Source organism: Bufo bufo, chromosome 2 (genome assembly GCF_905171765.1).
Source record: "Bufo bufo chromosome 2, aBufBuf1.1, whole genome shotgun sequence".
NCBI classification, from domain to species: Eukaryota; Metazoa; Chordata; class Amphibia; order Anura; family Bufonidae; genus Bufo; species Bufo bufo.
In genome coordinates this window covers 49,838,199-49,864,470 of record NC_053390.1, presented here as the reverse complement: position 1 = coordinate 49,864,470, position 26,272 = coordinate 49,838,199, and the positions used below count along the sequence as shown (strand labels likewise).

General features: G+C 45.3%; 1 protein-coding gene across 1 annotated transcript; it reads left to right on the top strand.

The window, feature by feature from the left end:
- The first annotated feature begins 548 nt into the window (after positions 1-548).
- On the top strand, positions 549-20,286 carry ST8SIA3 (ST8 alpha-N-acetyl-neuraminide alpha-2,8-sialyltransferase 3). The gene is made up of 4 exons (XM_040420151.1): positions 549-727; positions 7,189-7,311; positions 11,719-12,276; positions 20,004-20,286. The coding sequence occupies exons 1-4, from the start codon at positions 549-551 to the stop codon at positions 20,284-20,286; spliced, it is 1,143 nt and encodes a 380-aa protein (XP_040276085.1).
- The last annotated feature ends 5,986 nt before the right edge of the window (positions 20,287-26,272 follow it).

The following is a 26,272-nucleotide window of genomic DNA, read 5'->3' as shown; positions in this document are numbered from 1 at the left end:
TAACTTCCTCTACATGATAAAGAGAGACAACCCCTTTAAGCAAAATGGTTCATCTATTAACATTTTAGATGATTTCTGAGCGACTGATGCATAAAATGGTATAAACAACGGGAAAATCACCCAAACCGTAAGCATCTTTGATGGGAAATCACTCTTTCATGGAGGAGGGGTGAAGGCAGAGTCCTCCTGTGGCATGCTTGGCAGAGGAAACCCTGGTGGCTGGGCTGCACTACGCATGCCCCCTGCCTCCTCCTACCATCCGGCTGTGTGAGGGGGATTCCTGGGCTGTGTATGGGGGGTTTTCTCCATCTTGCTGCTCCATTATTCCAGGCACACTAGTCCTGGGCAGGCTGGCAGCTGGCAGGGCACAATGAGGGGGGCTCCCAGCAGCAGAACAGACGCATCAGCTGCCATTTCCCCAGTGCAGCCCTGCCCTCCATCTTCCTGCTAACCCTCCCAGGCTCTGGGCTCTCTCTCTCCCTGTGGATTATCTCCTTATTATTGCCTCCATCGACCTAGTTCTTATGTGGTGGCTGCATTGAGCAGGGATGAGAATCTGCAAGATGGTGAGGGTGGCAAGTGTGCTGGGTCTGGTGATGCTGAGCGTCGCCCTCCTCATCCTCTCCCTCATCAGCTACGTGTCCCTGAAGAAGGACAACATCTTCACCACCCCTAAATATGCCAGCGCTGGGGGCCCCAGGATGTACATGTTCCACGCAGGATTCAGGTAAGGAGGAAGCCACATTGATGGGGAGGGGCTGATACATTGTGTCTGAGGTGGGGAAGGGCCGGGGTCTCTACTGGAAAAGTGGGTGCTGCTTTGGCACTGCTGAGATTGGACACCATGGCCCCCCCCCCCCCCCCCCCCTGCCTCATATGTATTCCAATGGGCACCTGCCCGGCGCAGGCGCAGTGTGGACTCATTAGAAGAGGTCGCGTCATATAATAATGCATCAGAGAAGTGACGTCATAGGCGGGATTGTTATGCTTTGCTTTTAGCCTAAGGTCGGTGCCTATGAGAAAAGAAAAAAATGGGGGATGGGGGGAGGAGGTGCTGCTGTCCCAGGTGCTGATTGCCTGGCACAAGGTCTGATCAGTGGCTGCAGAACTACAACTTCTGGGAGTTGTAGTACTGCAACAGCTGGCAGAGCCAGTGTTGTAGAGGGTCCTAGGGCACAGAGTTGGTGAAGGACTGGTATCATGATAGGTGGAGTAGTCATTTGCATTTACCTTATGGGCATGAGAACGTCTCCAACAAATAAAAAAGGGGCAGCTCCTCTGAAATGGCAAAAATCTCAAGTGTCTCCCAGTCACAGATCTTGGTGACAATATTGACCGCTTCCTCACCAAGCGATTTTCAGTTTAGTTTTTTACTCCCTGCCTACCCGAAGCCATAACATATTCTTTACTTTTTTGGTTAACACCGCTGTAGGAAGGCTTGTTTTTTATTTTATTATTTTATTTTTTTACTTTCTAAAAGTGCCCTTTTAATATTGCATACTATGCTGGGTAGCTGGAATAAAAATTCCAAATGGGGGAGAAATTGGGAAAAAAAAAAAAAAAAACTGCAATTCCGCCAGAGTTTTATGGTTTTCATTTTTACAGGGTTCCCTAAATGGTAAAACTGACCTGTGCCTTTCATTCTCCAGGTCGGGAAAATCACAGCGATACCACATTTATATAGTTTTTCTTTTTGTTTTAATATTTAAAAACAATAAAAACTTTGAACAAATATTTTTTTTTATTGCCATTGCCATATTGACCCTAATACATTTCTTATAGTTATGTCTGTGGAGTTGTGTGGGGGCTAATTTTTTTGGGCAGGGCAATCTGTAGTTCTTAAGGTGTTTATAGTGTTTGTGACTTTTTACGATAAATTTTATTAGATTTTTTTTTTGAGAGGCAAAGCGACAAATCAGCCAGTTATATTTTTTTTCACCATACAGGATAAATATTAATATTTTGATAGTTCAGGCATTTTTGGATGGCAAAGCCAATAATTAATCTTTAGTATTCATTTATTTTTTATATAGGGGAAACATTTTTCAAATATTCTCCTGGGAGACTTTAACATGCGATTGTCTGATGACTTCTCCCATAGACTGCAATGATTTAACACTACAGCCTATGGGGGATTTGCTGTGTTCTTATGGAGCCCTGCCACAGACAGGACCTGATAGGAACTCCACTGTGACGGACCTCGGAGTCTTCAGAGGGCCTTAGGCTGCCATAGCCACCGAAAAGCTCCCTCGGCGTTGTCACCGATCATGGGTCCAGGCACCTGGCAGCTATGGCTCCCTTTTAGGTCCTGAGCGGGCACCATCTTTAAAAACCCGACATCCGCAGGGTGGTAGAGAGGTGGTTAAGTTCTTGTAAAAGTCATCCAGCTTTTGCTTAAAGGCCTTCTGTCAGCAGCAGACTTATAGTAGTCAACCAGGCTGACCTGAGACATGAGCGCTGGTCAGCAGAAGACATCTGTCTTGTTCTCACCCTCATTTGTGCTGCATCTCAAAGAAAAAGATTAAGTTTTAATATATGCAAATTAGCCTCTAGGAGCAATGGGGGCGTTGACGTTCCACCAAAAAGCTCCGTTCTCCCTGCAACCCCCACGCCCTTCGCACTTTTATCGACAGAGTCAGGCAGCGTAGGTGTCATCACTCTTGGCCTTGACTTCTCCTAAAGTCTTGTGCGCTTCAGTACTGCACCGGGTACCGCAGTGCACGAGACTTTAGGAGATGTCAGGACCAGGCGTGATGATGACGCTTACACTCCTGGCCCTGTCCAGCAAAGTGTAGAGAGAGCGGCAGTTGCAGAGAGAGCAGAGCCTCTAGGTGTAACGGACATGATTGTAACTCAGAAGCAACTTGTCAGAACTATGTCAGATACATTGGCACATGTAACATCCCTTACTTTTATAGCATGGCACTAAGCTCTTGGCTCTCAGATTGGCACTATAACTATTGAGTCAGTCACGATGACCATGACTACACGACTGGCATCATGACTTTGAGACTACTTCTAAGGCTTTCGTACAGCACCAGCCATGGCTGTGCAGTTGGCACTATGGCAGCTGGCACAATAGTCATGTGAAGCCAATACAACAGCTATGACTCTGAGACCCACAGCATGGCATTGACTAGAAGCCTGCTAGTGGTTGTGACTAACACATTGCCATGCCCGTGCGGCTGGCGCTATGGCCATGGCTATTAAAAAGAGCAATAAGGGTGGCATCATGCCAATGTGTTGAGTGTTCTTGGTATTGTCTTGAGGGGATGGACAGGACTGGTTTGGAAGATGTAGGAGTATTTATGAGTAGTGGATATATACATGGTGCCAAGGTTAGGGTCCATTCACACGTCCGTTGTTTCTTTCCTGATCTGTTCCGTTTTTTGCGGAACAGATCTGGACCAGATCTGTACCCATTCATTTTCAATGGGTCCTGAAAAAAATCGGACAGCTCAATGTCTGATTTTTTTTCAGGACCCATTGAAAATGAATAGGTGCAGATCTGGTCCAGATCTGTTCCGCAAAAAACGGAACAGATCAGGAAAGAAACAACGGACGTGTGAATGGACCCTTTGAGCTGTCAGATGTAAGGAGCAACATTGCACCCTGCGTATCTGAGCTTCTATCTCCAATTTGACAGGAGAGAGGGTCAGAAAGCCAAGAAAACAGAAAGACCCCCCTCCCCACCATTGTCCTCGCTCATACATTCCACAATACTTGACATGTTGGAAAGCCTTGTGGTCAGATATCCCAACACTCGTTGCTGTGCTGCAGCCTTCTATCCCATCCCAGGCCTGAGCTGTGTATAATTCACCTGCATTACGATGGAAGCGTCCATACGTTGGCTCGGAGAAAGGTGCGGACTCTATGCATCTCAGGTCTGCAGCGGCCTCCCCTCCCATCCCCCCCGTTTCTCATCGTACAATGTTAAAATGCTTGCAATCTGGCATTTGGCAGCTGCTGTGCCTGTTTAGATTAAATGCGAGCATTTACCAGCAGCACAGCCGCAATTTCAGTCACGTGTATCGTACAAATCCTCTGGTTTGAGCAGATTAAGCTAAACAACTGGAGTGTTTCAGAGGAGCGCAAGTCATTGTGCAGCAACAGCTGGGAGCGAGCGATGCCATTGTCGGCAATTGCACTACGACGTGCAATTGCAAAAAGCGCCGTGAAATGATGATCAGATCATCATCCAACTGAACAATACATGAGGTTATTACATCATTTAGGGAAACAGGGGCCATTGTAGCTTTTCCCTTAGAGCAGCGGGCTCCACGGTCAGGATACGCCTGGGAGTTGTAATATCCCAAAAGCTGGAGTGACACAGATATACCAGCGCGGCTCTAAGGATATTTCATACCATTGCATGTATTTTACTGATATAGCTCTTCTTTTATCATTATTATTACATTACATGATACATCCACCTTCAGAAGTAATGTTTTATTCTTTAAATCCTTCCATTTTGCCTATATGTAGACTATGGTCTCTATGGTAACAGACAACAAACAAACACTGTGTAGTCAGATTCTGTCATCATGTTCTATTCTGTCTGTCCTCTACTTCTCTCGTACCTACCTAATGTAGGGAACAAATGGAAGAACGTATGAGACTGCAAGACATTTATTTACTATCTGTTACTATGGAGACACAAAACGATAGGAAAGTTAAAAGAGGTTCTCCAGGATTTTCATATTAATTGCCTGTCCTCAGGATAGTTCACCAATCTGAAATTGGCAATGGTCCAACGCCTGTCACTCCCACCGATCAGCTGTTTGACGAAGCCGCAGCACTCACCGGAGTTCTGGTGAGCGCCGTGGCCTCGCCACAATTTTCCAAGCATAGCACCATAAATTTGATAGCAGCTCAGCTCCATTCACTTGAATGGGACTGAGCTGCGCCTAGGCCACGTCACCGATGAACGTGACGTCACTGGCCTAGGAAGGGGCCTAAGAGCCCATGGAGCGCCGAGGCCTTTTCATACAGCTGGTCAGCGGTGGTGCTGGGAGTAGGACCCTCACCGATCAGATACTGAGGACCTACCCTGAGGATTTGACCATCAGTATAAAAATCCCAGAGAACCCCTTTAGGTTAAGTCCTATTGCAAAGGTGCTCCATTTTTCATTTAAGATTTTTTGGGGCAATATAAAAGTAATTGCAAAGCATGACTATATAGTCATGCAAGTTTACATGTTCTGACCCTGGAGGAAGACGAGTAGTCATTCTAAAAGAGTCACTCTGAAAAAGTCTACATTTAAAGCTGAGTGACAACCCCAATGGGAACTATATTGGCTGCCATTAGTGTGTGGGGGAAGCGTTCTTTGAGTGCTGAAGATGCAGAATCCGATAATGCATGGCACGTAGGTCTGCAGTGGGTTAGTGATGGAGGTCCAAAGCTAAAATCAAGCCTCCCCACCCATCATGATCACCTCTTCCATCGCATGCCTTGTAGAAATAGAATCAATGGTAGACCTAGATAGCAGAGGGTCTCTTTGCAAGAAAAGCATGTAGGCCATTGGTGTCCAGCAGCTTATATGCAAAGTTCTCATCACAGAACTCCTCAAGAGCCAGACCATGTCCTGCAGAAACACATACTTTGTAGGATGCACCAACCAGATGTTGAAGATGGCAGACATGGGATGTTAAATTTGACACGACCCACTAAGCGTGCTAGACACACTTCTCTTCCTCATGCCACTTCATGGCAGCTCTAACAGTAAATGTTGAATGTCTTATAATCTTAGCCATGCCCACTTGAAAGATAGTTTACAAAATTATCAAGGTAGGAAAAAAATGTCTAAAATACATGATAGATTTGAGGCATTTTGGTGCAAGTGGTGACACAACTGTGCATTGTAGGGTCATCCCAATGTGTGGCTGCCAGGATGAGGATGCTTTAATAGAACATACACTTATAGTACCTAAATAATAATAATAATGCTATAGTAATAGCGCTGCTCATCTCCATGTTTTCAACCATCAGACACATATAGTTAGACCCTTTTTTTAAAAAAAATATCCTGGTGGTGAAGACCCTTGGATAGCATTTGACCCTGTTCGAGGCCTGCTCAGGTTCACAAATCTCATTGGGAAAGGTGACCCCACCCCAGTAGGAGCCCCTTACCAGCTGCAGATTTTTGGGCACTAGAATTCTCAGATCTTTTGAGAAGTGCATCACAATATTGATGTGACCTAAGTTGTGGCCTGATGGAGACCGTGGACCTGAGATGTAAATCTGGTGCTGGGCATGTACGTCTGTGGAGAAAAGGTCTTGTGCCAGTTGCAGATATTTAAGGGTGCTATCATCCTAAATGATCAAAATCTAGTTCTACAGTTCTTAACTGCCTGATTCAGTATGGCAATAAGGGTTGCAGAGGTAACAGTGGCACCTGGGTCCTGAAATATGAAGGGGCCCCGAGAAATTCTGCAGCACCTAAAATGGCACATAATGGTTTGTGGCCCAAGAGCTTCAAGGGCATTTGTCAGCAGATTTGTCCCTATGACACCGGCTGACCTGTTACATGTGCGCTTGGCAGCTGAAGACATCTGTGTTGGTCCCATGTTCATATGTGTCCGCATTGCTGAGAAAAATGAGGTTTTAATAAATGCAAATGAGCCTCTAGGAGCAACAGGGGCGTTACCATTACACCTAGAGGCTCTACTCTCTCTGCAACTCCACTTTGATTGGCAGGGTCAGACAGTGAAAATGTAATGATGCCTATCCCTGTCAAAAAAAGTGCAGAGGGTGTGGCAGTTGCAGAGAGAGCTGAGCCTCGAGGTGTAATGGTAACGCCCCTGTTGCTCCTAGAGGCTCATTTGCATATAATAAAACATGATTTTTCTCAGCAATGCGGACACAGATGAACATGGGACCAACACAGATGTCTTCAGCTGCAAAGCTCACATGTAAACAGGTCAGCCAGTGTCATAGGTACAAAACTGCTGACAGATGCCCTTTAAGCTTCTGATCACTTCATAGCTAATTTGATTTTACGTTCAAGAGTCTGTGCGCTGGAATGGCGGCCATGTCCTAGAACAAAATGTACAATGTTGTAACTATGAAATAGCTGAATGATGAGGGAGACCCCAGGACTTTTCCTTTAAGGGGTAAATGCTCTTGATGCTTCACATCTATCCTTCCTAGAAATTATAAGTAACGGGAAACTCTTTATATGTTGCCAGGTCCCAGTTTGCAATGAAGTTTTTGGATCCTTCTTTTGTTCCAATAACAAATTCTCTGACACAAGAACTACAGGAGAAACCGGCCAAGTGGGTGTTCAACCGAACGGCATTCGCTCGTCAGAGGTAAGTGGCTGACGTATAATCACTAGCTCCTTGTCCTTGGTCAACAGTCACAATGTCTTAGGCTCTGTTCATATCTTGTATTTCCCTATGTTCAGTGTATAAACGGAAATTGTCGGAATTGTCTGACTTATGGAGTCTAGGGTCTGAATTTTGTGGCCTGGCCTGGGTTCTGAATTATGGGATCTAGTCTGGGGTCTGAATTTTGGGGTCTGATCTAGGTTCGGAGTTTTGAGGTCTGGGCTAGGATCTGAATTTTGAAGTTTTGGTTCTGAAAGTGGAAGTCTAATTTTTGGAGTCTGGTTTCGGGTCTGAATTTTGTAGATGTGGTATGTATTAAAGTCTATCCAGACAGAATTTTAAATTTAAAAGGTTTGTTTGGCCCGCAAACATTGTTTATCACCTATTCAGGATAGGTGGTAAATACATGGTCGCTAGCAGTCCAACTGCTGGGACCCTGAGAGTTACAAGAACGAGGATCCCTCCTGTGAATGGGGCGGTAGTGCACATGCGCACTACTGCTCCATTCACAGATAGTCCTTAGGGACCCCCATTCTCATGATAAGTGATAAATGTTGTTTGTAGGACACTCCCTTTTGCTGTAAATGGTATCTGAGATCACGACTATGGGCAGTGCAGTCTCTCTATACTCATGGCCGGATTTAGACAAAATGTGGACCTGGGCAAAATCAAAAGGGGGGGGGCCCACATCTTGTAATAATGTGCTAAAAACACAGTCCGACGTCCGACATCCCTGCCGATCAGCTGTTTGAGGAGACCGTGCGTGCTGTTCACTGCTGCTGCACGTCGTCTCCTCAAACAGCTGATTGTCGGGAGTGCCGGATGTCAGACCCCCGCCGATCTAATATTGAGGACTTATCCTAAGGATAGGTCATCAATATGGAAAAACCCGGAGAACCTCTTGAAGCTACCCCCAACACTGTGCCTATTATGCCCCCCCCCCCCCCCATGTCCACAAACACTATACTATACACCCAGACTGCCCTCATTAGTACTAGTGCCCCCAATAGTGATAATACTCCCCAAGATAGCCCCCATTAGTAGCAATGCCCTCCATATTGCGTCAAATAATTATGACACCCCTACAGTACTCTAGTAGTAATAATATAACCATAATGATCCCAGTGGCTCTAAATGTCCCCCTGTAGTGCCCCCCACTAGTTCCAATATGTAATGCTTCCCCCCATACTTCCCCCCATACTGCCTATATATATATAGTGCCAGTATGTATATAATGCTCCTCCATTCCACCCCACTAGTGCCAAGTATATATAATGATCTCCTTCCCCCATCCCTGGTGCCCCCAGCAGTGTGGACATTTATAAAAAAAAAAAAAACCCCGCCTACCTCCCGTCCCTCCGCCACTGTCTGCGATGCAGACCACAGTTTTATCTGTGGCTTGTGTTGCCGCGTCCCGATGCATGTGGTTCCAATGACATCACCACTCCTGCTCCTGGGCTCACGTGATCAGTGATCACATCATCATGCGAGACCCAGAGCAGGAGGTTGCAGTGATGTCATTTTGGCTTCTTGCTCTGTTCTAATGCCTCACAGGCTTGAGGCCTAGCGGCCTGAGGCTTGTGAAGTTGGGTCGCCATGAGTTGGCCCCCCCCCTTTATGGGTAGCGAAGTGGCGCCCTAGGCGGATGACTACCCTACCCATCCATCGTCCCGGCCCTAATTCAGAGCACATTACTGCAGGAGGTATAACAGGAGAGGACTATAACTCCCAGCATGTCTATTATTTAATATCAGAGCACATTACAGGGGGACGTATAAGTGTATGGGACTAAAACTCCCAGCATGTCCAAGCCGCTATTATGTAATATCAGAGTACATTACAAGAGGAGGTATAAGAGAAGACTACATCTCCCAGCATGTCCAAGCTGTTATTATGTAATATCATAGTTAGGGGTGCACCGAAATTTCGGCAGCCGAAAATATCGGCCGAAAATGTACCTAATCCATTTCGGCCGATATTGTTACATATCGGCCGAAAATATGGGGTGTGGGATTTGTCACCCACCATCTGCGGGCGGGCGCCGGGCGGGCGGTTTACTGCATCTTTATTTTACCTTACAATCGTGACGCTCCAGTAAGAACTCTGCAGGCAGAGCGGAGGGCGGCGTAACGTCACTTACTCACGTGACGCGCCTGCTCCGCCTCCTTCATTCATAAAGTGGGCGGAGCAGGTGCGTCACGTGAGTAAGTGACGTTACGCCGCCCTCCGCTCTGCCTGCAGAGTTCTTACTGGAGCGTCACGATTGTAAGGTAAAATAAAGATGCAGTGAGTGATGCTGTGAGCAGCAGGGCCGGGGCTGTTATGGGTAGGGGGATCGGTCTATGGCACTGTTATGGGTAGGGGGATCTGTGCACTGTTATGGGGAAAGGGATCTGTGCACTGTTATGGGGAAAGGGATCTGTGCACTGTTATGCCCATAACAGTGCACATATCCCCCCCCCCCTCCATAACAGCGCCACCCACAGATCCCCCTCTCCATAACAGCGCCACCCACAGATCCCCCTCTCCATAACAGCGCCACCCACAGATCCCCCTCTCCATAACAGCGCCACCCACAGATCCCCCTCTCCATAACAGCGCCACCCACAGATCCCCCTCTCCATAACAGCGCCACCCACAGATCCCCCTCTCCATAACAGCGCCACCCACAGATCCCCCTCTCCATAACAGCGCCACCCACAGATCCCCCTCTCCATAACAGCGCCACCCACAGATCCCCCTCTCCATAACAGCGCCACCCACAGATCCCCCCCTCCATAACAGCGCCACCCACAGATCCCCCTCTCCATAACAGCGCCACCCACAGATCCCCCTCTCCATAACAGCGCCACCCACAGATCCCCCTCTCCATAACAGCGCCACCCACAGATCCCCCTCTCCATAACAGCGCCACCCACAGATCCCCCTCTCCATAACAGAGCCACCCACAGATCCCCCTCTCCATAACAGCGCCAATCATTAAAAAAAAAGTATTTTAAAAGTATTTGGGCAAAAAGGCAGTTTCGGTTTCGGTTTTCGGTCAAGGGCATCCTGAATTTTCGGTTTCGGTTTCGGACCAGAATTTTCATTTCGGTGCACCCCTAATTCATAGTACATTATAAGAGGAGGCATACAACTCCCAGCATATCCAGGGTGTTGTAATGTACCCTGATATTATATAATAATGGCCTGGACATGCTGAGAGATGTAGTCCTCTCCTCTTATACCTCCTCTTGGAATGTACTCTGATATTACATAACAGGAGTTATAAGAGGAGAGGACTACAACTCCCACCATTTCCCTGGCACTTGCATTGAATCCATACTTCTAATCACATGCATGGCTGGTCTTCTTCATTACTTTACTGCACTGCTGAGCTCCGCCTCCTGTTCTGATCACGTGATGGTGAGGTCATCACAGGTCCTTCATCCACTCTTCTCTGCTGAGCTCCGCCTCCTGCATCTGACATCATCGCAGGTCCTGTCAGCACTGTGGTAATGATTGCTCTTATATGTGAGGAGGAGACCTTACACTGCATTGTAAAGTGCAGCTGTTCAGCTGTCCGCCTGTTTGCTTCCTCGGACATTCAGCTGAACAGCAGCACTGAAGCAGGGGGCCCCTTAGACAATGGGGGCCAAGGGCAATTGCCCAGTCCCCCCCCCTCCCAACGCTGACCCTGTCTATACTGTATTCACTGTTGTAGTGAGGAAAATATACAAGGAATATTAAAAAAAAAAAAAAATGACAAGCTCCGCCGCATGGTAAGCCTCACCCCTACAAACCAGTCCCTGCCAAAGCCAAGTATCCCCCAAAAAACTGTTCCAAACAGAAACCAGCTGATCAGTAAGCCAGAGATCTCCCCATTAGTTCTACCAAGTGCTTTGCTAGATTTATTTTTGGCTGGTACCTCAGAAGATGTGCCCTTGCTCAGGGGGCATGTCCTTTATGCTGCAGGTCTGTCCCTATCACAGCTCAGGAGATGTGTCCATTCTGCTGCAGCTTTCTCCCTGTCACAGCTCAGGGGGTGAGTTCTTTCTGCTGCTGCTCTTTCCTTGTAACTGTCACAGCTTCTAACAATTGATCCAGCTGGTGGCAGCTGAAGGATGAAACTGAGCATGTGCGACCACCTCAGCGAGGTGCACATAGAAATAAGAAAAAGATTCCTGGCGCTATACAGATACATTTTATTGAATGACTCCATAGCCGTACTACATTTTTAATTACATGATGTTACAAAAGTATTCAGATGCAGGGGCTGGTTTATAAAATTTAGAATATTTTTTTTTTTTTGGACAACCCATTGAAGTCATGATATTTGGAGAAATAAATAGAAGTTCTAGGGATGATAAGGTTGAATTTTCTTAATTTGTTTTCTCTTTGTTATTTAAGGAGAGAAATCCTGCAGAATGTGGACGTCATCAGAAATTTTTCTCTGACCAAGAACAGTGTACGGACTGGTCAGTTAATGCATTACGACTACTCCAGTCACAAATACGTATTCTCCATCAGCAATAACTTCCGATCGCTTCTTCCAGACGTGTCGCCCATTCTCAACAAACATTATAACATCTGCGCCGTGATAGGAAACAGCGGCATCCTCATGGAAAGTCAGTGTGGGGCGGAGATAGACAGCGCAGACTTTGTCTTTCGTTGCAACTTTGCCCCGACAGAGGCTTTTCAGAAGGACGTGGGGAGGAAAACTAACCTGACTACCTTCAACCCCAGCATCCTGGAGAAATATTATAACAACCTCCTGACCATTCAAGATCGGAACAATTTTTTCTTACATTTGAAGAGGCTAGATGGCGCCATATTGTGGATCCCGGCATTTTTCTTTCATACTTCAGCAACGGTCACCAGAACACTGGTCGACTTTTTTGTTGAACATCGCGAACAGCTAAAAGTCCAGTTGGCTTGGCCTGGAAATATCATGCAACATGTCAACAGGTAAAAGACTGTCAGAATTTTAGATCTTAACTGTAAGGAACGGGATCCCATCGATCGGTGATCATCAGTGATCCCATTAATCGGTGATCATCAGTGATCCCATCAATCAGTGATCATCAGTGATTAGTGTTGGTCGAGCACCATAGTGCTCGTGTGCTCTGGTGCTCGAGTAGAAAACTTCCTGATGCTTGGGTACTCTACAGAGCACCCGAGCACAATGGAAGTCAATGTGAGAGCATTAAACCAGGCACTCCCTGCTCTGAAGAAGGGAGGGTGTCGGGACTCTAGTTTGGCTTAGGAGTCCCTGCTCTGACTCCATATATAGCTATGTCCATATATGGAGTCAGTGCTTGTGGACACCCAGTGTATTTAAATCTAATTTAGCCTCTATTTCTGAAAAGTTTCTGGCGGGATTTGAACTCACAACCTTCTACATTACGGGCAAGAATGTTAACCACTACATTATAGAGCTGCATGGCCAGTTACAAAAAAAAAAGAAGAGATTTCTGCTGTATAGGAATACTTACTAGTCTTAAAGAGGACCTTTCACCAAAAAACATGTATAGAAACAGTTACATTACCTAAAAGTGCGGACCCCAGTGATGTATTTCCGATTATTGTTTTTTCAGAGGACCCCACCTTTCGTCTGCTGTGGTCTCCGTATGGTGCCTCATATGCTAATGAGTGCCTCATATGCTAATGAGGCGATTCGGTTCGAGTAGGCGGTGACTAGAATTTGTCCTGGGCGCGGTTTTCTTCTCCCTGGCTAAGAGCGCATCCAATCAGAGCGCCCTGCTCTTAGCCAGGGAGAAGGAGCTCAAGTTCTCGCGAGATTCGCGAGAACTTGAGCTTTTACACATCCCGAGGCGTGCGCCATCTTGGAGTCCCCGACGGAGAGGATCGCAGCGGCGGCATAGGCGGCAGCAGCAGCAGCATCCTGTCAGTAAGTTTTCATGAAAACTTACTGACAGGATACTGCTGCTGCCGCCTATGCCGCCGCTGCGATCCTCTCCGCCGGGGACTCCAAGATGGCGCACGCCTCGGGATCTCGCGAGAACTTGAGCTCCTTCTCCCTGGCTAAGAGCGCAGCGCTCTGATTGGATGCGCTCTTAACCAGGTAGAAGAAAACCGCGCCCTGTACAAATTCTAGCACTGCCTACTCGAACCGAATCGCCTCATTAGCATATAAGGCGCCAGAACTACCGGAGACCACAGCGGATGAAAGGGGGGGGGTCCTCTGAAAAAATTATAATCAGAAATACATCACTGGGGGCCGCACTGTTAGGTAATGTAACTGTTTCTATACATGTTTTTTGGTGAATGGTCCTCTTTAGTTATTCCTATACAGCAGAAGTCTCACTAGAGACACAAAATAATGATGCTTCCTGTATTCTGCAGCTCACTTCTCCACTTTGCTGTATAGATCAAGACAATACGAGCAGAGTTATCTCATTCTCATTAGAGTGTGGGGAATGTATTGATCCCTGCCTTGTACTTTTGAAGGCAGGAAAATAACCTAATATATGACATTTTTCTGTGAATTGAAATTAATAAAAGAGTAATTCCCTTTAAAAGGGTTATGCCATGATTGATGTAAAAAATGAAAATCAGACATCATATAGGACACGGATCAGCAACCTCTGGCACTCCAGCTGTTCCAAAACCACAACTCCCAAAATCTTCGTTTCACTTATATGGGAGATACAAGAACAGCCAAGCAATTGTGAATGCTGGGAATAGTAGTTTCACACCAGCTGGAGTGCCGAAGGTTGCTGACCCCTGATATACTGTAGGACATGACAAAGTCTTTCTAACAAAGCTAGAACCAGCCCTGGACCTCACATGGATCCAGAGATCTCCTCATTCATTGCTCTAATTGCTTTGCCAAATTAATTTCAAGCTGGCAGCTTAGAGGGTGTGTCCTTTCTCAGAAGACATGTCCCTTCTGCTGCAGCTGGTGGCGGTTGAAGGATGGAACTGAGCATGTGCTTCCATCTTACTGAGCAGGACAGAGAAATTAGAAAAAGAGAAACAGCAGGTGGCGCTATACAGATAGATGTTGATGAATAACTCTGTAGTTATAATACATTTTTAATTACATGCAATTACAAAAGTAATCAGATCCAAGTGCTGGTTTGAAAAATGTAGAATATTATTCGTGGGACAATCCACATAAGGTAAATAACTAGCTAAGCTTGTCAGGTAACGAGCAAATAAAGCCAGAAATATGCTGTTGTCACCTCCCTTCCCCCACTCACTTGACAACTGATATAAAAATCATTACTCAGCAATGGGCATTGCTGAGCACAAGTCCTACCACGGAAATCAGAATATGAAATCTGAGATGATGAAAGCATTTTCCAGGGTGTTTGCTGCATCATGTATGGTAATATCATTTGTAACTTAACCCCCTAATTACCGCTCCTACGCGTTTTTACCACGGCCGCAATGGGATTTTATCTTTCAGTATGTAGAATAAGGCCTGCAGAGGTGTCCCGTGCCACCCCGGAGCCAAGCTCCTGCCGAAATGGCTTGGGTCAGAGAAATAACTACTCTTGGCTGTTTAACCCTTAAAGTGACCATAGCATGGTTAACGGGGAATTTCCGAACAGGTTTCTGGGTGACATGATTGGGGGCTGGAGAATCCCTGTGCAGTCAGCCCCGGGACCTTGAAAGGACCCCAGGGTCGTCTGTACCCTAATCCTGCGTTGTTGTCCTAAAACTAGCCTGGGTCCTAATGATACAATGTTCTAATACATTGTAAGTATGAAATATGTCAAAAGTTTATGTCTCAGTTGGATTTAAATAATGAGCTAAATGTGCCATTAAGAAAAAATAATTTTAAAAGTCCTCAAAAAATGTTTAAAAATGTTGGTGTTTATTTATTATCAAATACATTTTATACATTGCACCAGAACAAAAAAAAGACTTATTATATATGCACAAAATAATAACCTGAAGAATCAGACCCCCAATGTTAATTAGACCCCCAATCAGACCTCAGATCAGACCCCCAATGTTAATTAGACCCCCCAATCAGACCTCAGATCAGACCCTCAATGTTAGTCAAGACCACACATCAGACCCCCAATCAGACCTCAGCTCACACCCCCAATGTTATTTAGACCCCCAAACCGACCTTAGCTCAGATCCCCAATGTTAATCAGTCCCCCAATCAGACCTCAGCTTAGACCCCCAATGTTATTTAGACCCCCAAACCAACCTCAGCTCAGATCCCCAATGTTAATCAGTCCCCCAAACAGACCTCAGATCAGACCCCCAATGTTATTTAGACCCCCAAACAGACCTCGGCTCAGACCCCCAATGTTAATCAGACCCCTAATCAGAGCTCAGCCCAGACTCCCAATGTTAATAACACCCCTAAGCAGACCTCAGATCAGACCCCCAATGTTAATTAGACCTCCAATCAGACCTCAGATCAGACCCCCAATGTTAATTAGACCTCCAATCAGACCTCAGCTTAGACCCCCAATGTTAATCAGACCCCCCAAACCGACCTCAGCTTAGATCCCCAATGTTATTTAGACCCCCAAACAGACCGCGGCTCAGACCCCCAATGTTAGTCAGTCCACCCATCAGAGCCTCAATCAGATCCCCAATGTTATTCAGATCCCTAATGAGACCTCATCTCAGACCCCCAATGTTAATTAGACCTCCAATCAGACCTCAGCTTAGACCCCCAATGTTATTCAGATCCCTAATCAGACCTCATCTCAGACCCCCAATGTTAATCAGACCCCCAAACAGACCTTAGATCAGATCCCTAATGTTAATCAGACCCCCAAAAAGACAGCTCATTAGTATTCGTCCACTTTTAGGGGGGAAAAATGCATCTTATAGGGTGAAAAAACCCCAGTATGTTTCCTCTTTAAATGCAGGTAGGTATCGATTACTGCAGGTTTTTGTGAGTGCGGCAATAAAGGCTGACATCTGAACTTTCCCTGATGCCTCCATATCCACCGCCGACTGACAAACCTCCATGTGACACATTAATAATCTCTAATTATTTCTCCGTCCTCGCTTTTCCCATTGTCAGATTCCAACTCCAGCCTTTAAATATGATTTGGCATTTCATCAAGATCTGTAAGCTGACCAAATCTGATTTGCCAGTTTTTATTACGACCATCCATCCATTCGTTTTTTATAGTCCTCTCACACAGCGAGTCGTAATTTCATTGCTCGACCTTTATTGAGTCTTCGTTGCTACACTTGGAAGAACCCCTAACGGAGATTGGCAAACCATGGCTGACGCTGGTTATGAAATGTGATATCAGCCGGGCTAATGACCCAGTGGAAGGGGGGGGCTGGTGGTAGAAACATGGGGCAGCACTCTGAAAATTTAGGTCAGATTATGGTTCTCGTTCTTATATCATTCTACAACAGAGCTGAATTTATTATTCTTTTTTGCATTGTGATAAGTATAGAGATATTGGGGGAGATACACTAAGACTGGTGTTATAATGTCCCTCGGCACAGAATGCGCCAAATTTATTAAAGGGGTTGTCCAAGTTATGTAGAAAAAAAAAAAAAAAGCATTTTAAATCTGATGGTCAGCAATATATACATGAGCTAAGCTAGTTTTAGGCAAAAAATAAATTACAACTGTGCTGCTGATGGTAGAAGGGGTTAAACTTTGCTGAAGGAGGAGGAGACACAGGGCAGGCAGCTCAGCCAGCAGATCCAGCACTGCCAGTAGATTGGGCAGTGCAGGGGGCGTGACCATCAGATCGGCAGTGCAGGGGGCGTGACCATCAGATCGGCAGTGCAGGGGGCGTGACCATCAGATCGGCAGTGCAGGGGGCGTGACCATCAGATCGGCAGTGCAGGGGGCGTGACCATCAGATCGGCAGTGCAGGGGGCGTGACCATCAGATCGGCAGTGCAGGGGGCGTGGCTTGTCACTCCAGCAAGCACAGTGATGTTCTGTGCACAGACGCAGACCTGCTCACTCAGGCTTGTGCATGGAACGTCATCAGAGCAGGGAGCGAAGATGACATCACAGATCATGTGACCCTCAGCTAACTAGGCGAACAGGGCCACTGTAGATAAAATATGTGCGCTGAAAACAAAAGGCAATTACTTGGGCAACCCCTTTAGGAGGCATAGCCCCCCCCCCCCCCCCCTTAATAAATTTGGAGCATTTCTAGGAAGCCCTTACTCCAGCCTTTCAAATCTATCATTTCACGCTCGTTTCTGCAGTAAATGATAGTAAATCTGGCGGGCTGCGGTAGGCCACACCTCTCCTACTTTTAAAATGTTTGAATTTTTAACTTCACAGTAGTGGCATAAACACTTTAGTAAATATCCCAAATACAGTGTAAGGGGTCCCACTGCCACTTCAAAGGGGCTGCCTGTCTGCGCAGGTGCAGCTGGTCTGGTTAGGGGGCAGTTATTCTCACGCATGCGCTGTGGTTATGGAGTGCAGGGGGCAGGCCATGAACGTGCCGTCAGTCATGATTGCTGGGAACCCCAACCGATCACATGAGCGGAGACCCTTTACCATGTGGGGGCCACTGAAATGAATGAAGCAGCAGGTCGAGCATGCACGCTCCTGCTCTATTCATCTGTATAGGACTGTCAGAAATAGACAGGCGCTTGTACAGTTATCTCCAGCAGTCCCATAGAGATGAATGAAGTGACGACCTGCAACTCCATTCATTTCCAGAGACTCCGTGGGGTACAGGGCCCCCATTTTCATGATTGGTGGGGGTCCAAGTGGTCGGACAGGGGATAACTTGATGTAACTGGAATACCCTTTTAAATAATAATAATACTGCAAATGTGAACAAAGCCTCACATGTATGTTATCCAATGAGAAGGTGTAGCTTACGATCCCAAGAGTGTAGGCACATGGCCATAGCACAGATTTCTTTTGTAATGAACTGTAGTACAGCAACTACAGGAACCTATGGGCCCATAATGAACAACCATGTGCCCTCCAGTTCCTTAGAAAGTCCTAGAGAATTTTTTTTTATCAGAGATTCCTATGCATACCTCGTTGCATATTTCATTGCATGCTATACAGAAGTAGTGCAGTATACTGTACACCGATCCAACAATTGCAGGTTCAAGTCCCCTAGGGGAACTGAAAAATAACAGGTGGGAATTTAAAGGGAACCTGTCACCGGGATTTTGTGTATAGAGCTGAGGACATGGGTTGCTAGATGGCCGCTAGCACATCCGCAATACCCAGTCCCCATAGCTCTCTGTGCTTTTATTGTGTAAAAAAAAACGATTTGATACATATGCAAATTAACATAAAAGAGTCATATCTTACTTGTGTGACCAGAGAAGAGTCATATTTTCAAGCTCTGACTCATCTCAGGGTAATTTGCATATGTATTAAATCGTTTTTTATACACAATAAAAGCACACAGAGCTATGGGGACTGGATATTGCGGATGTGCTAGCGGCCATCTAGCAACCCATGTCCTCAGCTCTATACACAAAATCCAGGTGACAGGTTCCCTTTAAAAAAATAAAATCAAATATTAAACATTTAAAACACCCCCCCCCCCTTTTTCCTATTGTCATGCAAAATAAATTAAATAAACATAAATGATATTGTCACATCCGAAAATGTCCAAAATATTTTGTTAGTTTAGATGAAAAACAAAGAAAACAGAAAAAAACAAAATGCCACAATTACCATTGTTTGATCACATTGCCTCCCAAAAAAGATAGAATAAAAAAAAAATGATCAAAAAGTTGTATCTACCTCAAATTGTTGTTAAGAGAAAATACAAAACAAAACAAAAAAAAACAACAATCCTCAAACAGCTGTCAGAAAAATAAAGAAAATTAGGGATCTCATAATAGGGGCGGCACAAGACAATAAAAAAAAAGAAAGTTTAAAATTTTTGTAAAGTAGTAAAATCTAAACAAAGTATAAAAATTTGGTATTGTCCTCATCGTACCAATCTGTAGAGTAAGGGGATCATTTCAGATTTACTGCACAGGGAACACCTTAAAAGCGACAAAAAAAACAATGACCTTTTTTTTCTATTCCACCTGACAGGTTTTATTTATTTATTTTTACACCTTTTCAGTACATTATATGGAACATTAAATAATGCCATTAAAGTAAATAAAAAACAAACAAAAAAACAAGCCCAATCACCTTGTGTACATGAGGCCTAAAGATGGCCATAACACGCGTTCAAGGCTCAGGCTATAGCGTTTTCAATTCCGCTATTGAGATCCGTCATAGGATCTCAATAGCGGAAGAAAATTGTCAATGGGGACAAAAGTGAATTGAATGAAACGGAATGCACCAGAATGCATTCCGTTCCGTTTGGTTGCGTCCCCATCGCGGACAGAATAATGCGTTTTTCTGTCCGCCATGTGGTGCGGAGCAAGACAGATCCATCCTGACACACAATGTAGGTCAATTGGAAGGATCCGTTTTCTCTGACACAATAGGAAACGGATCCGCCCCACCATTGACTTTCAATGGTGTTCAAGACGGATCCGTCATGGCTATAGAAGACATAATACAACCGGATCCGTTCACGACGGATGCCTGCGGTTGTATTATTGTAACGGAAGCGTTTTTGCAGATCCATGACGGATCCTCAAAAAAGGCTAATGCGAAAGTAACCTTAGTCAGTTCATGATGGTATTCATGATTGTGAATTGCTTTAAATTTCTCCCATTCATGTTTTTGTCGTAGTTTATGTTTTGTGTGTTTTTTTTTTTTTTTTACAGATATTGGAAGAACAAGCACTTATCTCCCAAGAGGCTGAGCACGGGCATTCTCATGTACACGCTGGCCTCCTCCATCTGCGATGAAATACACTTGTACGGATTCTGGCCGTTCGGCTGGGACCCTAATACAGGGAAGGATCTTCCATATCATTACTATGACAAAAAAGGGACCAAATTTACCACCAAATGGCAGGAATCCCACCAGCTTCCTGCAGAGTTCAAACTGCTGTACAAGATGCACAGGGAAGGACTGACCAAGCTGACCTTGTCACATTGTGCCTAAGAACAAAACAGGAAACGTGAAGTGCCAATTGTCATTAAAGTGCCCAAAAGTCATTGAATAGACATCGAGAACAAACGAGACGTACTTCATGATGACGTAGAATGTAGATTCCTGAAAGTCGGGCGTGTCAAACCTATAGGGGTTCCGGGGTGGTCCTTTTTCTTCATCTCTATAGTTACAATGTATCAAAACGTGGCAACATTAATGTCACCTCTCTTTTCCCTCAGATCCAAATCTTCGTGCCAAGCCTTCGAGCCCATAGAGATTAAAGGGGTGGTCTACCCTAGCGTGGCCAGACCTGTGGCGGTAATCATACTTACCTGATCCCTTCCCCGCCACCTCAGACAGTCCTGAGTCTCCTTGTGTCAACATCCTGTTTGTCACAGATCACCTGACTGCTGCAGCCAACGACTGGCTGCAGCAGTCACGTGTCACCAATTTGTCATTTGATGCAGTGACCTTACCTGTGGGGGACACGTCAGCACTGCCGCCAGTTAAAATAGATGTTGATGGAGCTGTAAGTATAATCACCACCGTGGGTCCGGCCACCCCCCTAGCGGGTTCTAGAAAATGTCCTCAGGGTGAACAACCCCTTTAAAGGGCTTTTCCAGGATTATAATAATGATGGCCTATCCTTGAGATGTGTGAAGGGTGCCCTTGCGGGTGGTAAGGAGCTGAGCCCCCATCAAAATTCAGAACAATTGGGTTGGGGTGTTGGTTTTGATGGAGTTAGTGAGAGATGACCACTGTTGAGGCCACTTCTCTCAAATATGGGTGGCATCTATGTCAGGTCTTGGTTATTTGGGGGCGACTGCACCAGATCAGTACCTTACAAAATCACCATAAGCAATGAACCGGCCAAGAAAAGCTCAGCTCAGTGGGACGTCGTGCCCCTTACTGGACTGACTTGTCCTCGTTGCCCCTTGAGTTTGACACGCCTGTAGTATTTGTACTTTTGTAATGTCAACAGTGAAGCTCCACCTTTGACCAACGTTGGCTCCATATTCAGTAGACATAAAATCCGGCGTGTGTCTATTATATCTTTTGCTATTTTCAATTTTTTTTTAAGTTTTGCTACCTGGAAACCACCAGCAAGTTGTTATGGATAGAGAGGAGCGAATTTCATATTTTGAAATTGGTTCACGCTTTGTTTGGCAATAAAAGCAGAATTGCGTTACGGATTCCGTTACCACGGACCATAACGCACTTCTATGACGGAATGCATAACGGAATGCCTATAGAGGCCTTCCGTCATAATGGAAGTCTATAGGCTGCAAAACGGATCCGTCCCGTTTCCGTTATGCAGGGGAGTCCTCTCCTACATAACGGAAACGGGACGGATCCGTTTTGCAGCCCATAGACTGCTATTATGACGGAATGTCTCTAAAGGCATTCCGTTATGCATTCCGTCATAGAAATGCGTTATGGTCCGTGGTAACGGAATCCGTAACGCAATTCTGCTTTTACCGCCAAACGAAGCGTGAACGAATTTCATAGCATGAAATTCGTTCATCTCTAGGTATAGACATTGTATTATGTTTCTCCATTTGGTCCTTTTAGTGCATAAGGATGGCCAGCTGTCCGTGACCTGTAGGCCTGATTGATGACTATTTGCATGTGTCGCAATTTGGCTGGAAACCATAAACAAGCAGGTAAAATGCAGACGACAAACATTACTATGGCCATAGATTTATTCTTATTGTGGGTGGATAAGCGTAATACAGCCCGGTGATAAATACTACTGAATAATCCAACCTGCTAATGTCTATGGAGGCTTCCTGACAAACCCCTAATAGAAGGTGTTAGGCTGTTTTCACACTTAGGCCTATTGCACACGACCGTATGGCTTTTTCAGTGTTTTGCGATCCGTTTTTCACGGATCCGTTGTTCCGTTTTTTGTTTCCGTTGTGTTTCCGTTTCTGTTCCGTTTTTCCGTATGGCATATACAGTATACAGTAATTACATAGAAAAAATTGGGCTGGGCATAACATTTTGAATAGATGGTTCAGCAAAAAACGGAACGGAAACGGAAGACATACGGATGCATTTCCGTATGTGTTCCGTTTTTTTGCGGACCCATTGACTTGAATGGAGCCACGGACTGTGATTTGCGGGCAATAATAGGACATGTTCTATGTTAAAACGGAACGGAAAAAACGGAAACGGAATGCATACGGAGTACATTCCGTTTTTTTTGCGGACCCATTGAAATGAATGGTTCCGTATACGGACCGTATACGGAACGCAAAAAACGTCCAGTAAACGGGAAAAAAAAACGTCCGTGTGCAATAGGCCTTAAGTGTTCGGTCAGTGTTTGATCAGTGATTGTGATAATGAAGCCTACATAGACATAAGTTATAATGGAAAAAATTTCACCTGGTCTGTGTTTTTGGCCTGGTTAAGGCCTCATGCACACAACAGTATTTTTTCACGGTCCGCAATACCGGGTTCCGTTGTTCCGTGATCCTTTTCCGTTTTTGTTTCCGTGTGTCTTCCTTGATTTTTGGAGGATCACCAGACATGAAGGAAAGTGAAAAAAAATCTAAGTCAAGTTTGCCTTGCAAATGATAGGAAAAAAACGGACGCGGACGCGGATGACAATCTTGTGTGCCTCCGTGTTTTTTCACGGACCCCCATGACTTGAATGGGTCCGCGAACCGTTGTCCGTGAAAAAAATAGGACAGGTAATATTTTTTTGACGGACTGGAAAAACACGGATCACGGACGCGGATGACAAACGGTGCATTATCCGAGTTTTCAACGGACCCATTGAAAGTCAATGGGTCCGCAGAAAATCACGGAAAACGGAACAACGGACACGGAACACAACAACGGTCGTGTGCATGAGGCCTTTGGCTTATAATCACTGATGGGAATCACTGATCAATCACTGACTGCATGAAAACGGCCTAAGGGTCCATTCACACGTCCGTTTTTTCTTTCCTGATCTGTTCCGTTTTTTGCGGAACAGATCTGGACCAGATCTGGACCCATTAATTTTCAATGGGTCCTGGAAAAAATCGGACAGCACAATGTGTGCTGTCCGTTTCCGTTGTTCCGTTCTGCATGTCTGTTTAAATATAAAACATGTCCTATTCTTTTCCGCAAAATTCGGATCCTGGTACAATGCAAAGTCAATGGATCCGCAAAAAACGGAAGACATTCGGATGTCATTACGTATGTCATCCGTTTTATGCAGATTCCGTTCCTGGAAATTACATTTTAATTTATTTTTTTTGGCGGATCCAAACAACTTTATTTGCTTATTGAAATTTATACATGTTTCTGTTTTTTGCGGATCCGCAAAAAACGGATGACATATGGATGACATACGGAAACATTTTCAGGAACAACGGATCCGCAAAAAACGGACCGAAAATCGGGATATAGAAAAATACTGACGTGTGAATGTAGCCTTATAGGGTCCATTCACATGTCCATAAGTGATTTGTGGTCCGCAAAACACGGATACCGGCCGCGTGCGTCACGCATTTTATTGCTCTATCTTTTATTGCGGGGGGCCGCGGAACGGAACAACGGATGCGGACAAAACATGGTGTGCTGTCCCCTTCTTTTGCGGCCCCATTGAAATGAATGGGTCTGCACCTGTTCTGCAAAATTGCTGAATGGATACAGACCCAGAACTATGGACGTGTGAATGGACCCTTAGGACTCATGCACACGAACATATTTTCTTTCCGTGTCCGTTCGTTTTTGTTTTTTTTGTGGACCGTATGCGGAACCATTCACTTCAATGGGTCTGCAAAAATAACGGAAGTTACTCCGTATGCATTCCGTTTCCATATGTCCGTATTTCAGTTCCGCAAAAAAATAGGGAAAGAAAAATCGGACATCTTATTTATGTGTGTAGCATATAGCCGGCCCATTCATAGCAGGACATCATTATGCTCTAGAAGGACTAGATAGAATCCTATAATAAGATTCATAGATCAGTCAACAGCAACTTGCTGATGGTTTCCAATAGAAACAAATTACTTAGAAAGAACAAAAAATGTAATAAATGTAAACAAAATGTATAATGCTAGATTTTGTATTTCCAGAGTCAATGCTGATCAATGGTGGAATTCTGCTTTAGTATTCGTTCAGTTTTTACTCATTTTCACTGAATGGAGGATGACGCTGAAAGTATTTTATAGGAAAAACACTGTTATAGGTTCCTGCATCTGCTGCTAATAATTTATTGACATGTATTTCACTCATCCGGAGTCTCCACAGCGTTCCGATACTCCACCATCACCACCTTCACTCCGACCAAGCAGTACAATCTGTCAGCAATGTATGCGAACGTTACTGTAGTTTTGTGTATTAGTCCTGATTATCACAGGAAAAATGATCTTTTGGCGGTTTTCAAAAGGGATCGGAAAAGGGGTGGGACTTAGCAGGAGAGGCGGGGCCAACCAGATTGACTACTTTACGCCAGAAACGGGTAAAAATTTACGCCAGAAAATGTGCGTCAGCTCATATTTGAATTTCTAGCGTACAGACAGCCAGAAAATGCGCTAAATTTACAAAGAGGACTCGTATACCTGCCCCAGTGCGTTTTTTAATTTTTTGCACCATTTTTGCATTTTATGCAAAATTTAAGTTAAGATTTCAGAGATGATGAAGTATGATGACTTGCCAAACAGGCCCGATTTTTCACGGGACCGTCCATTGGGGCATTACAAAGGCATGACCAGGCATTTTTGGGGTGTTCCCACCCATAACAGGGCACAGCTTAAATCTGAGAAAAGTATAAATGATCACAATTTGTAGAAAAGTAGTCCAACGTGAAACTTTTTGCGTATAGAAGGACCATAAATACGGAGGGTACAGAGACTTGGCTCACAACTAGTCCCCCCGAGGGTCCCTAACAGCCTCTCCGCCATATAAGAGGGTGTGCGTAATATAAACAGCATGACAATGAGGAGCCATCTTACGGTAGCAGAGGTCGCAGATGCCTCAGTGACCCATATGAGGAGAAATGGTGCTATAAATGACCAGTTATACCCCAGGGGCCCCGATTTTGTATTGGCGCCCAGAAGCTTCAAGTTCATACATGCCAACATTTTTAAGCTGCCATCTTGGAGAATGGGGCTACGCGCACCACTTTCCATTGCCACACCACTTTTATAAAGATCTGCCCCCTTTGTACATAGGTCCGCCATTTTTGTTCAGCACCCCACTGAAAGCATGTTTGGATGCTGACGGGGTTTGGGTGCAGTATCCCAGTGCCATACTTGGATGGCTGCTTTCTAGAAGAAATTTGCCCTCCTCCTGGTCTCACCCTTTTCTGGAAGCCTCCCGGACGTTTCGGGAGAGTCTACAAGTATGTTCAGGTTACATCTCTGGCTGGAATCTGATTGGCCGCCACCAGGAACAGTTTTAATATTTTGACACAGCATGAGCATACTTACCAAATTTGTGGCGTTCAAGCCCAACCCAGGAACCACCCGGGAACACCCCCAATAAAGCCCATCCCTTTTATGGTCCGTATTGCGAGACTGTCCAACCCAAATGGGGCTATTGGCAAGTAGGCAACTCAACCAACAGGCATATAAAACATGGATTAAAAAGCAGGCCACCACTAGGCCGTCACTATTTGATCGGCAGGGGTTCAACAACCCTACCGATCAACTGTTCTGCAGTAGCTCCAGCACAGAAATAAAAAATTTGGCCCCTGGAAATCCACAGCTCCATCTGTTGTGCAGTGGACGGGGCCGGTTACTGCAGTAGTTACTTCCGTGGAAGCAGAGCCGCAGTTACTGGTTCCATCTACAATGGAGCTCTATGGTTCCAGGCGCCAAATTTCTGAATTCGGCGCCGGAGCTACTGCAGAACAGCTGGTCGGCAGGGGTGCGGTGTGTTGGGCCTCCGCTAGTTAGATAGCGATGGCCTATCCTGAGGATAGGCCGTTACTTTAATGACTATTGTATTAAGGTACCAAGCAGCAGAGGTGTAACGTCAAGCTCCCGGGGCCCTACAC